This window comes from Giraffa tippelskirchi, chromosome 2 (assembly GCF_054371585.1).
Source record: "Giraffa tippelskirchi isolate mGirTip1 chromosome 2, T2T-mGirTip1v1.2.pri, whole genome shotgun sequence".
Taxonomy (NCBI): Eukaryota; Metazoa; Chordata; class Mammalia; order Artiodactyla; family Giraffidae; genus Giraffa; species Giraffa tippelskirchi.
Genome location: NC_137276.1, coordinates 196393775 through 196407994, shown reverse-complemented (window position 1 = coordinate 196407994; position 14220 = coordinate 196393775). Strand labels below are relative to the sequence as shown.

The window sequence follows — 14220 nt, the reverse complement described above, 5'->3', positions numbered from 1 at the left end:
TTAGTGGAGGTGATGGAATTCCAGCGGAGCTATTTCAAATCCTAAAATATGAAAGTGCTGCACTCAATATGCAGCAAATTTGGAAAACTCAGCAGTGGCCACAGGACTGGAAACCACTTAGTATAGTCTCTACAGAAGTAAATACTCAGAAAAGATAAATATTACTGTTATTATTATTCTAATTGGCACAGCTAAGTTGTATGTTCTTTTGAGGTCTTGATAGAATTAAATTTTGCTTTCTTGCCTCTCTACAATCTTATTATTAAAATTATTTGTGTATAGTCCTGCCATTTGTTTACAATGTAAATTAAGCTATGCCCAAATGAGTTTATAGTTTAACCTGAATGAGAACAGTACATTTGGACATCAGGATCAAGCAGACACCTGAATATAAATCAACATTAGATTTAAAAAACTGTGTAAACAGAGAAGTGAAATGTATCATGTGGCTGAATCAATACATTGGCAGATATTCATTCTGAGTAAAGCCTGGGAAAGTTTTTCTTAGTTATTATGAAGAGGGCTACACATAAATTGTGAGACTACAGGCTCTGCTTATAATCCTATTTCCCAATGAACACATTCAAAATACAGAATATACTTTGAGAATAAATGTGTGATATAGTCTATGTGCAGTAACCCAGAGGTGGTTCCTAGCACCACAAGGACTCACAGTGGGAACTTAAAATGTAAAGGGAGGAATAAGAAATAATCTGATTAGACATTGTATCTGAATTAATGAAGGCAGATGGTTTACTGAAATTCTAATTGTAAGTGGCAAAGAAAATAAGACAAAAAGAAACCCAATTATGATTGACTACATTTGTTTCCCTCTTTTCTTTGTTTTCTACAAAAACAATTATCATAAGATTAATTAACTTTCTAAATTTAATAATGGAAAAAATGCTTATATAATCAGTAGAATTTATATGACATATTTGAGTTTTTTCCTTAGCATTAAGTACCATTTTATTGAGCCTATTTAAATGCTACTGTGGGATGCTTAGAGAAATCAGGTGAATTATCAAATAATTCACCTTCTAATTTTAAGCTGGTCCATTTTCCTACAGAATTAATTTTTATTAATAAATAAATGGAAACACACATAACTATTTCCAAACACTTTTTCTTGTTTAATATTTTATTCAAAATGTAATTTCAGGACTATCTCCTGAAGAGGCTCTTTTGCCAAAACTATTTATCAAGAGAATTAAAGTGGAAAGTTATTTTTACCTATAATACAGAAAAATGTCAACACTTTTAAATCAATTCTTATAACAGTAAATAAACACTTTTGCAAAGGAATTAACCAATTAAGAAAACATTTAGATTTTTATTCACTGTATAGCGCAGATTTTATGATGAAAGAATGGGAGAGATTGGAAAAAGTGTAGAAATTAATTAATCTACCATGTTTTTAAATTTTTTTTAATTTTTAAATTATTATTAGCTTTGGCTGCACCACACAGCATGTGGGACTTTAGTTCTCTGACCAAGGATCAAACTGGCACCTCTTGCATTGAAAACACAGTTTTAACAACTGGACCGCCAGGGGAGTCCCCTAATCTACCATGTTTTTAATGCCTAGTTGGCTTTGGAGTAAGCAGTTCACTTGTGACCACTGACCCCTTAAAGATGTTTCTAGGGAAAAAACTGAAGACTGAGGTTCACTGATAGTTGAAAGCACACATCGAGGATTTTCTTGGATGTCCTGATGGTGTAGATTAGCACATCATTACTTACCAGGTCCTGTAGTGCAAAACTGATCTAGAAAATGTGATTATATGGTATAACTCTCATAACAGGGTGAAAAGAGTAGGGATGATGTGGGAGAAGGGGAGCTAACAGGTCTAGGGCAGAGGGTCCAAGAGCTGCAGGAAGTCAGGATTCAAAACAGTCAAAAGCTAGAGAAAGATCATTTATTTGAGAAACTCTAAGAAATAAATTAAGAACGTAAGAAAGAGAGATGCTAAGAAAGTTATACAGCAGAAATGTCAGAGGTGCTCTCAACAAAAAGGAACTCATAGAGGTGAAAGGATCAGACAAAGCACTGAGGAAATAACCATGTGGATTACCCCCCAGAATCCTGACTCCTTGGACCAATAGCATCAGCATCCTGTGAGATCTTGTTAAGGCAGATTTTAGGGGCCTGCCCCCGACTTCAGTTCAGTTCATTCAGTTGCTCAGTCGTGTCCAACTCTTTGCATCCCCATGAACTGCAGCACAACAGGCTTCCCTGTCCATCACCAACTCCTGGAGCTTGTTCAATCTCATGTCCATTGAGTCGGTGATGCCATCAAACAATCTCATCCTCTATCGTCCCCTTCTCCTCCTGCCTTCAATCTTTCCCAGCATCAGGGTCTTTTCCAATTAGCCAGTTCAGCTTCAGCATCAGTCCTTCCAATGAATATCCGGGACTGATTTCCTTTAGGATGGACTGATTGGATCTCTTTGCCTTCCAAGGGACTCTCAAGAGCCTTCTCCAACACCACAGTTCAAAACCATCAATTCTTTGGCACTCAGCTTTCTTTATAGTCCAACTCTCACATCCATACATGACTACTGGAGAAACCACAGCTTTGACTAGATGGAACTTGTTGGCAAAGTAATGTCTCTGCTTTTTAATATGCTAAGTTGGTCATAGCTTTTCTTCCAAGGACCAGGCGTCTTTTAATTTCATGGCTGCAGTCACCAGACTTACTGAGTCTCAAACTCAGAGAGAGGGACCCAATAACACCTGTTTGAAAAGCCCTCAGGGTGACTCTGAGGCAAACTAAATTCCAGAACCACTGGTTTAGCATTTCTAAAGAGAAATGCTATTCTTAGCCTTAGCCTCCATTCTTTATCTGGAGTTGTCTTAGTTGCCCTTTACAAATGGTTAAGTGTTGATATAAGTAATTTAGATATACATACAACTCCTTTCCAGTTATATACTGACAACTATTAATATTTATTCTATGGGTAGTAGGTATTCAGATTTCTTCTGCCATTCAATTTGCTTGGAAGCAAGCCATCAGCACTACCTTCAATGAATATGAGAAAAGAAAAATTAAATTTAGTACTGGTAACTCAACCACAAGTAGGAAATTAAAATATGCTGCACTCCAAGTTTTTATAGTATGTATATGTACATACACACACTCCATAAGAAGCATTTGATATAAAAATATCAAGTATTTTAAATTATTGTTCTATCAGTTCCAATAAGTGAAACATAACCATTTTAAAGTATAAAGAAGGAATATAGAGGTACAATAATAGTTATAACTACAAGAATAAAGTTTCAGGTTTCCATCTTTTCTCTGTCTTTTCCAAAGATGTGGTTTGTTACCAAAGAATTGTTAAAGAAAGAGAGAAGGGCTGATGCAAAAAAAAAATAAATAAAAGATTAATCTTATTTCATTGCACTCTTAATTGTTCTTATTTGACTTGCAATTAAATAACAGCATGAACTGAAATAAAAATTATAAGCTGAGTTTGGAGGGTTCCTTTTCAAAAATAAGGTTATAAGTAAGGTCTTGTAAAGAATAATTTCCATTTCAGAGTGCGTGCCATTATGAGTTTTTCTTATTGGCAAGTTCACCTTGTTCAGTGTTTTCTTTAGGTCATATATGTCCTTGTAATAATGGGCAGTGTTGTATGATTATTTGGTTCCAACCAGTTTTATTTTGTCCCTGTAAATCAAATTAACTACTTATATCCACAAAGACTACTAAACACTGTGACATTTTCCTAATTTCATAAAATGAACATGGAATGCCAGAAATACACTAAAAATATTTTATTCTTGCTTATTTTACTTTTTTATAACCTTTATATCCTGACATAAAATACACTGAAACTTCCTTTAGTCTCCACAAGCCCAATGATAATGTCCTCGACATAACTTTGAGCTAAGTACAAAATTGTTTATGATTTTGAATACTACTTTTAAAATGATATTTTCTTATATTACATTATATAGTACACAAATATATACTAATGAAATGTGCTTTTAAAGTTTTTCTGTAGACAAAGAGAAAAACATAGCTAAGGTTAATAAAGATTTTTTTAATTTATTTTTTTATTGAAGGATAATTGCTTTACAGAATTTTGTTGTTTTCTGTGAAACCTCAGCATGAATCAGCCATAAGTATACACATATCCTCTCCCTTTTGAACCTCCCTCCCATCTCCCACCGCATCTCACTCCTCTACGTTGACACAGAGCCCCTGCTTGAGTTTCCTGAGCCATACGACAAACTCTCATTGGCTATCTATTTTACATATGGCAATGTAAGTTTCCATGTTACTCTTTCCATACATCTCACCCTCTCCTCCCCTAAGATTAATAAAGATTTTAAACACAATTCTGTAATAGAGATTTACTGATAGGGTACTTGACACATGAAATATGTTTTATTTGTACCCTATTTTAAGAAACATTTTTAAAGTTATCGTTTGTTACTGTTGCCTTTGGATTTCCTAAATTAAATGAAAAGAAAAAGAAAATTGCAATCTCAACTCCATTTTTTAAATCCATAGAGTATTCTAGGAAAGCGTACATGTATACTTAAAAACAAACAAACAGTATTCAGCAAGGAAGAGAAAAATCTTCGAAACCTCCTCTGAACTGTTTTTCCCCTCTTCTGTTACAGGTATCAACAGCTCTAATAATCTTCTAAAACAACAAAAAGATGGATTTCTTGAATTCATCGTATCAAAACTTGACCTCAGAAGAACTGTTAAACAGAATGCCATCCAAAATTCTGGTGTCCTTCATTCTCTCCGGGCTGGCACTGATGACAACCACCATTAACTCACTTGTGATTGCTGCAATTATTGTTACCCGAAAGCTGCACCACCCAGCCAACTACTTAATTTGCTCCCTTGCGGTCACAGATTTCCTTGTAGCTGTCCTGGTGATGCCTTTCAGCATTGTGTATATTGTGAGAGAGAGCTGGATTATGGGACAAGTGGTCTGTGACATCTGGCTGAGTGTTGACATTACGTGCTGTACGTGTTCCATCTTGCATCTCTCTGCTATAGCTTTGGATCGGTACCGGGCAATCACTGATGCTGTTGAGTATGCCAGGAAAAGGACTCCCAAGCATGCTGGCATTATGATTACCATAGTTTGGATTATATCTATTTTTATCTCTATGCCTCCTCTATTCTGGAGGCACCAAGGAACTAGTCGAGAGGATGAGTGCATCATCAAACACGACCACATCGTTTCCACTATTTACTCAACATTTGGAGCTTTCTACATCCCATTAACATTGATTTTGATCCTCTATTACAAAATATATAAGGCAGCAAAGACGTTATACCACAAGAGACAAGCAAGTAGGATTGCCAAGGAGGAAATGAATGGCCAAGTCCTTTTGGAGAGTGGTGAGAAAAGCACTAGACTGGTCTCCACACCGTACATGCTAGAAAAGTCTTTATCTGATCCATCAACGGACTTTGATAAAATTCATAGCACAGTGAAAAGTCCCAGGTCTGAATTCAAGCATGAGAGATCTTGGAGAAGGCAAAAGATCTCAGGCACAAGAGAACGCAAAGCAGCCACTACCCTGGGATTAATCTTGGGTGCATTTGTAATATGTTGGCTTCCTTTCTTTGTAAAAGAATTGGTTGTTAATGTCTGTGAAAAGTGTAAGATTTCTGAAGAAATGTCAAATTTTTTGACATGGCTTGGATATCTCAATTCCCTTATAAACCCACTGATTTATACAATCTTCAATGAAGACTTCAAGAAAGCATTCCAAAAACTTGTGCGATGTCGATGTTAGTTCAAAGAAGTTTATTATGAAAAGGTTGGGATTCTATTGAGGTTAAGTAACTAAATGAATGTTAAATAAAACATTTAAATTTTTAGAAGGAATTAAAGCTGCTAAGATGATATTAATATATATTTTAATAGCAACATGCATATAAAATGTGCTGATTTAAAGACATTTTTGACCATCATTCTCGAGTATGTGAAATTAGAAAATAATTTATTGTTTGTAAACAATATTTTGCCTATGCAAAGTCCCTAACAAGCTAACTGGAAAAATACATATTATTGATAACTGATTTTTCGGGTTTATGTCTTATGACAATTATTGAAGAATTTATTAATAACATACCTCCATCCATAACTTCTATATAATCCTATTGCTTTATTATATGATCCTAGTCATGTCCGACTCTGTGCGACCCCATAGACGGCAGCCCACCAGTCTCCGCTGTCCCTGTGATTCTCCAGGCAAGAATACTGGAGTGGGTTGCCATTGCCTTCTCCATATTATTTTATAGAAAAGATTAAATTCACCACAAAGCACACATTTCTCCTACCTAACCCTTGTCCCATCTCCATCTTACCCTGGGCAAAAGAAGTAGGGGGGGAGCTAAAAAAGACTTAGTGTGACAGGAGGAGATGTGAAAGTCAGAGGTTGATACTGTCTTTATACTTAGATAGTAAAGAGTAATCATAAAATGAGTTAGGTACTGCAGAATAATTCTGGATATTGAACTCTGAATATTTAACATATTCTTTTTGTTTAATATGAACTGCTAGAGGAATATTTTCTTAATCATACATTATCAACATTTGAAATCAAAGCCTTACCTTAGTAGAAATAACTCAGGGAGGGTCTAGGGAGAGATGTTCTAAGTTTGTCATGTTTAGGAATCAAATTGAAGGCACTTAGTACCCTACATTACTTGCCATAGATATTATATGCCTGTCTTTTTAAAAATATGACATATTTCATTTCTGTCAATGTTAATAAGCTCAGTTGCCAACTAAAACATCTATGGTACTTTCCACTTTAGCAGATATTTCCTTTTTGTTAGAGAGAATGTGATAGAAATTCTTAGAACTTTCCAATGACTTCAAAAAAATCTCTACTGTTTTCCAGTTGATAGAAATGAACAAGCAAAGATTCACATTATACTAACTATAGTATATTAAATGTATATATCTCCTAATTAGTCCACTTCAGAAGTTCAGTGAGCCAAAGCAATTTCATAAGTTTATCTACCATATTTATACAGGGATTTGAAAACAAAAGAACCATGCTCTGAGAAAATTTCATTTCATTTGAACCAGCAAGGTTATATGCTACCTTTTAATCTACCATCAAGCAAAATAATTTGAAAAAAATAATACATTTCCTTTTGTTCTAAGGTGTACCTTTATATATATTGTAAATATTCTTTCCCAGTCATGTGATTCAGAGTACATAATTTTTTTATGTATCAATGACACATTACTCTCAACCTAATAAGTATTTACAGAATTTTAATTTTATATAAGGCATTGAGATGTACTGTATAGAAGATATAGGAAAAAATACACTATTTCTTGCTTTAAAATGTTTACAATCTAAAAAATGAAACAAAAAAATGACACTATAATAGAAAAGAAAAAACAAAGATTGGCATGGAAGTTGTTTATATATTTATGATAGTTCAAAAGAAAAACTGATCACATCTGGTTGAGAAAAATCAGGAAAGTTTTATAAAGAATTTATCCAATATGAATATCAAAGAAACAACACTTGAGCACAAGATATGGAAGAGCATACTTCAAGTGGTGGCAACATAAAGATTTCAGACTGCATCCTGGAAGTATCTGGTGGGACATGATTATAAAATAACAATAGTTTGGCAGCTATTTAGAATGCAGAAGAAGAGATTAAAAGAGAAATTGGTCATAACTGTGACTGATTTTGAATGTTAGAAAAAGAAGTCTACAGTCAGTTTGGTTGCTGGCTGTCAATGAGTGGTCACTGATGCTTTTTCACAGAAATATTACAAGTTTAGGGCAATTCTAAGAAAAAAAAAAGCTAAATGGATTTAAGCAGAGAGAGTACATAATAACTTTTTGTTAGAAAGCAATCATTAATGTAGACAAGAGGTGATAATGTCCTGAACTTGATTCTGGCATTGGGGAACATAAAGGAAGAAACAGAAGAGAGATATTATGGAGGCAGAATCTACAGCGAATGTGTTAATAAGCAGGTGGATAGACACACAGACATGAGTCACTGAGATAACTTGTTCTCAACAGAAATGAGGAACTCATGAGAAGGAGCCTATTAGTGCAATGATGACTTCTCTTTTGGGTACAACCAAGCACACAAAGACACGTGAGAGCTCACAGGTGCCTTCTGAGCAGTCTGGCCCAGGCAAAACTAAGAAGCAGATGAGATTTATCTAAAGCTCTTGTTGCCTCTTTTATCCTCTTCTCTTTATTTCTCAGGGTCCGTGCGTTGTGTTGACAGTCAAAGCCTGCTTGAGACCTTGTCATTCTCTGCTTATTTCTTTTTCTCCTTCTCAACAAAATTTGACTCTGTTATTTGTTTATCCAAAGGCCTTGCTAAAGCTAAAATAATCTGTTAATTTATTTACACCCACCTCAGAAATTTTATATTAATATTAGAGAACTCTAAGAGATATAACCCATCAACCTAAAGGACAAATTTTCAAGCAGGGTGAGGCTCACCCATATGCATGTACTAAAGCATGCATATGCTTCTTTGAGTTGGACTAAAGCTCAAATCTAGGAAAATAGTATTCTAAGTGACAGGGCATTAGGAGTTTATTTCTTTGTGTTTGAAGCATTTTTTTTATTCCAAGGGGATCACAACATGTTACAGTAATTATCATTCCATCTACATGTTTCCCCCACATGAAGATACAGATCATGCCATTCCTCATAAACTAATATGAGTGATTTCTCTTTAATGTCTTTAAAGGGTAGGTACATAGGGGCTAATAACCTATAATTTGCACTTTAAAAAATTGTATGAAGAACAGATTGCATATAACATAATATGCTTCTCTGAATACCTAGGATTTATTCTCTCAATGAAAATTTTCCAAGGTACTAAAAGCTGATGATTTCTCCTGAAGAAAATTAATTTTCACACCCATAACAAGTGTAACGATACAATAATGCATATATTTAACTGATAAGGTAGAAGAAAATAATATCGACCCAGGGATTGAACCCCCATCTCTTATGTTTCCTGCCTTGGCAGGTGGGTTCTTTACCACTAGTGCACCTGGGAAGCCCAATAAATATCACAGAAAATGGTTAAATATGAGCTAATAAAGGATAAGTTCCTGCTACAATTTTAAATATATCAGCACCGGAAAAGTAAGTGGAGGATTTGTTTTTGTTCTAATATTTCTAAATATTTAATATTTCCATATATCTAATATCTTCTAAATATTTTCACATGAAGGATGTGTAAATGGCAAGGTCAAAACACCAAAGAAAGATAGGAAGCCAAGCTACAGAGTACTAAATTCAGCCCCAACCATTTATCATAGCCATGTACAAATCATGTTTGAAAATTTCCTTCTGTTTATGAAATACGGTCTGTTTTAGAGGGTTGGTATGAGAATATGTGTCCCTCCTCCTTGTTTGTTTTGTTTCACAATAGATGCCCCACCCCCACCAGCACTCAGTCAAATCCATAGCATAAACAGTTTATCCAGGTATTGGCAGTTGCTAGGTCAGCCTGTATATAGGATGAATTTCCATTTTGAATCTCTAAAAACAATCATCCTTTCATTTTCCTGGTGAACTCGATTCACCTCCACTCCTGCCTCAAACCCCTCCCTGTGCTCTAGGTTATGCTAGTTTCCTGTTTCCAAGTGAAGAAAAGCTTCTTTTGGACTCACTTTCAAATTCTTCTAGCTTTTCCAAATTTTGAAGTTCCTTATAAAGCATATCCCCATATTCACAGGCTCAATCTTAATCTTAAGAGTTTAACTCTTAAACTCTGTATCAAGAGTTTTATGTCAAAAAGAAATAGAGAAAAACTGGAAACCAGTTACTAGGACATTTGCTCCAGCAAATATCATGAAAGTGGGAGTAGTTATTTGCTTCCTCCTGACATGCTTTCCTCTACCTCGTGGAGTGAACAGCTTCTTCATGAATTTACACAAGACCTTTTTTGACTTGTGGTCAGAAAATCAAGTTTACTGTATTGCAGTAGAAAGGAAACTTGAAGGATTTTTCCTTAATATATGTTAAAGTCCTTCAAAAATAATCCTGTTCAATTGAAAATATGTCCACATGAAACTGTTTTAGAAAATGTGTTTCTAATATCCTCCTAATAACTAAAGTGATTATATTTAGACCTTTATTTTGCCAGAAAGTAGTTCCAAAGGCAAGTTAATATTTCCGTCATGAACAAAGTAATGTTTTCTTATGGCACTGTGATAATTTCATGGTATTGTGAATCAATATGCTTTCCCCTATCATTTAAATGAGAAACTTGTTGAGAGAAATATTTTCCAACATCATAATAAATCTGCACAAAACATGATAGTGCTTAAAATCTGCCTGAGAAAGATAAAAATTTTTCAAAGAATTTCCACTTCCTGACTAGTCCAGAAATGATAAACTCTGAGGAAAAAATGTATCATATTATTTTGATTGAAAATAAATCTTGTCAAACTAACCTTTCAGTAAAGTTCAAGTTTAGTCATAGTTCCAATATCTATCATGGAGTGTTTCTAGGTCTGCAAGGACAGTAAAATGATCTTACTGGTTTATGAAGATAGAGCAAAACTTGTTATGTCTTTTTTCTCATGCTCTCCAATAAACTTTTCATGATATCCTGTTAATAATCCTAAATCATGTATAATTAACATTCATTCCTAAAAATTATAATTACTATACCATATTTTATTTCATATGTTGCATCATTAATTGTTATATAATTATAATTACATTATATTGCTAGGTCTTGCTGCCTTTGAGTTTTCCCTGTCCCCACTCTTATTAATAAAATAAAATTTTACTCATCCACATCCCCCCATACACACACACATTGACAATTTCTTCTTTGTGTTAGCTGGCCTGGCTAGGATTTGAGTGGATCTGGGATCCTAGTAGTGTGTGTGTGTGATTTTGCCAATGTTAACAAGGACTGAGGGCTTCCCCTGTGGCTCAGTTGGTAATGAATCCGCCTGTAATGCGGAAGACCTGGGTTCGATCCCTGGGTTGGAAAGATCCCCTGGAGAAGGGAAAGGCTCCCCACTCCAGGATTCTGGCCTGGAGAATTCCATGGACTGTATAGTCCATGGGGTCTCAAAGAGTTGGACACAACTGAGCAACTTTCACTTCACTTCACTTCTTCAAGATGGACTGAACTGGAAAAAAAGAATTTTCTTAGCACAGCACACAACTGAACTTGAAAGAGAAAGGAGAGTCAAGTTTCAGCAGAAAGAAAGAGGAGTCCTTCAAATTTGAGATTTTAAAAACCAGTGTGCAGAAGAATTTACCTGCGATGCTGGCTACAAAGGCAGATTTCAAAGACTCTCGGTGAATTCTGAATGGAGGCCCAGAATCTGAGTTTTAGCAGGGTTTTCCAGCTATTCTAATGAAGGTGGAGCTAGGAGCTTTTCCAGAGACCATTGCTTGAAAGCTCCCAGCTAGCTAGTCAAGTATTTTATAGGATATACTTGGTGGCACTAGTGGGAAAGAACCCACCTGTCAATACAGGAGACATAAGAGACGTGGGTTCAATCCCTGGGTCAGGAATATCCCCTAGAGGAGGGCATGGTAACCCACTACAGTAGTCTTGCCTGAAGAGTCCCATGGACAGAGGAGCCTGGCGGGCTACAGTCCATAGGGTCACAAATAGTTGGAAATGACTGAGCGCACACACATATACACAGTTACAGCAACTGGGGGCTTCCCAAGTGGCACAGCGGTAAAGAACCCATCTGTCAATGGAGGAGACTTGAGAGAGGCAGGTTTGACCCCTGGGTCAGGAAGATCCCCCTGGAGGAGGAAATGGCATCCCACTCTAGTATTCTTGCCTAGAAAATTCCACGGACAGAGGAGTCTGGCAGGCTACAGTCCATGGGGTCACGAAGAGTCAGGCACGACTGAGCATACGCGTGCGCGCGCGTGCGCGCGCGCGCACACACACACACACACACACACACACACACACACACACACACACAGTTATAACTGAAAATGAAATTTTACCATCATTTTGTTAGATCCAGTCAGAACTGCCACTATATGAAAAGTGCCTAACGCAAAACTGAACAATTAAAAACCAGCATTGCTGAGTGGATTCTAAAGCACTCAGTTAAAGAAATTATCAGTATATTATTTAAATTTTCTAGGACAAAGAATGGAAGTTTTTCATCACATAGGAAATAACAATTTAAAGGAGTCAAATAGTCTCTAGATTTCCCAGCAAGAATACTGGAGTGGGTAGCCATTTCTTCCTCCAGGGTATCTTCCTGACCCAGAGATCAAACTTGTGTCTCCTGGGTCTCCTGCACTGCAGGTGGATTCTTTACCACTGAGCCACTGGGGTAGCCAGATCTGAAATTATAAAAGTCTAAAAGGGAGTCCTGATTCTGCTAATCATTGACTTGATGTTGAGCAAGTTTTATCTATCCTGCTTGCCTCAAATTCGAGCTGAAAGTCTAAGGAAGTAGAGTGAGATAAAGCAAACACCCTTGAAAAACACTAATGGACCACAGAATGTAAACAGGCATTATCATTATCCTCTGTGGTAGGTCTGGAATGAGTCAGAGCACACCACTGGTGTTCTGGATTATGCACTGCTTCGTCTGTATCTGGAGAGAAGTGAGTAACTGATGGCCTCCTGCTTTTGGCTCTCCCTGGGCACTCTGTCCTTAGTAGAGCAACAGCTCTCAACAACCCCATCTGCAGCTACAGGAAAGCTGCCCTGCTGGGCACTGAGCAGTCTCTTCCTTGCTGTATCCTGCCATACTATTACTAAAGCCTGGCACTATGGAAACCTGGTTAGCTTTCTTGAAGGACGCAATACAATCCTTCTATGCTATTAAAATCAGAACTGCAATTATTCCAGCATGGATTTCTTCTATCGATATATTCAAAGTGATTTCCCATATGTTTCAGGATTAGGGTTTTAGTTTACTCCCTTAACTCCTAAATGGTTTTCGTATTTGAAGACAGCATTGGACATGAGAACTCTTCTTCTGAAATGAGAACTTTTAAGTTGATGAAAAGAAGACTGGAGGCTTAAATTTTTTTTTGACTCTACTGAATGTAAGAAAAAACACTACTAATTTATATAAAAATATTAAATTTAAAGCAACTATTCAATAATGTCTCCCTATTGCTTATTACATTGCATAAGACTCTCTGGCTTGGTCCTAGTACTAGGGCCTTAATATTACTAACAAAAGATAACCACTCTCTAGAAGATCTTATTCCCCACTAGCCTCTCTCACCTCAACGTGTGCTGTCTCCACCCGGTCCTTCTCTTCACTGTGCCCTCAGTGTGTCTTGCTCATTCTCCTCTCAATTGCTCTCAGCATTTTATCCTTCCCACGTGAAGTGCCCTCCACCTCCCCCGCTGATGCAATTTATATTTCAGAGCACAGATTAAATTCCACTTCCTCTGTGAAACTAAATTTGTACTCTTTTTCAATACTGTAAGGACACAATATGGTCTTCAATAATTCCTTATTTGTTTTTCATATCATTAATTTCTTCATTAGTGTTTGATACTTATACCAACTAAAAAGAGTAATGCAAGTTACTCAAGGGACATATGTTTATTTCTTTATATTCCTTCCATACTTATCACAAATATTTTTGAATACTGATCTCCTTCTCTAAGTGGGCCTGGTGAATTCCACTGTGTCTTAGTAACTAGAAATTTTCACAGTTGATTTATCTTTATTCCTAAATTTAATAAAAAGGAATACCAGTCGCTTATTACCAAAAAGAAACTAAGAAGTAATGTGTGTTTTGCTAGAAATAGAAAGCTAGTTCTTGTTTTTCAATGATTAGAGAATATTTTTTGATAATGAAAGACATGAAATTCATAGAACATTAACTTTTGGCACTATCTATGCATTATGAAAAATTTGCTGTTTGGTAATTATACATTGTAAATGATATATGCACTATATAAAAATGCTTTAAACTGTCTATTCTAAAGACAGTCTTTTAACTGCTATTCTAAAACAGATATAAATAAATACACTTAGTCATATTAAAACTCAGCTATTGATTTCCTGCCCACCTGACATGAATATCTCCTCTTCCTACTCCTTGCCTAGCCTCAGCCCCCTTCTGTTCCAAAATGTGCATGTGAATGAAAAGAGGATGGCATTTTAGAGTAGGAAATATCTCTGCAGTGAAGTAGAAGATGCAATATGTTCTTCAGTTCAAAAGGAATAGTTCTTACTTCCTGGGGAATTCTGG

General features: G+C 36.0%; 1 protein-coding gene across 6 annotated transcripts in view; it reads left to right on the top strand.

Moving 5' to 3' along the window:
• HTR1F (5-hydroxytryptamine receptor 1F) overlaps positions 1-6062 on the top strand; it is a 125056-nt gene extending 118994 nt beyond the window's left edge. For all 6 annotated transcript variants that reach the window (XR_014071470.1, XR_014071475.1, XR_014071480.1 and 3 more), the window contains one exon: positions 4637-6062. Coding sequence is in view for 2 of the 6 variants with exons in the window: in XM_081550943.1 (XP_081407069.1) it covers positions 4676-5776 (1101 nt within the window). In the remaining 4 variants the exon portion in view is untranslated. The remainder of the gene's footprint in view (positions 1-4636) is intronic.
• The last annotated feature ends 8158 nt before the right edge of the window (positions 6063-14220 follow it).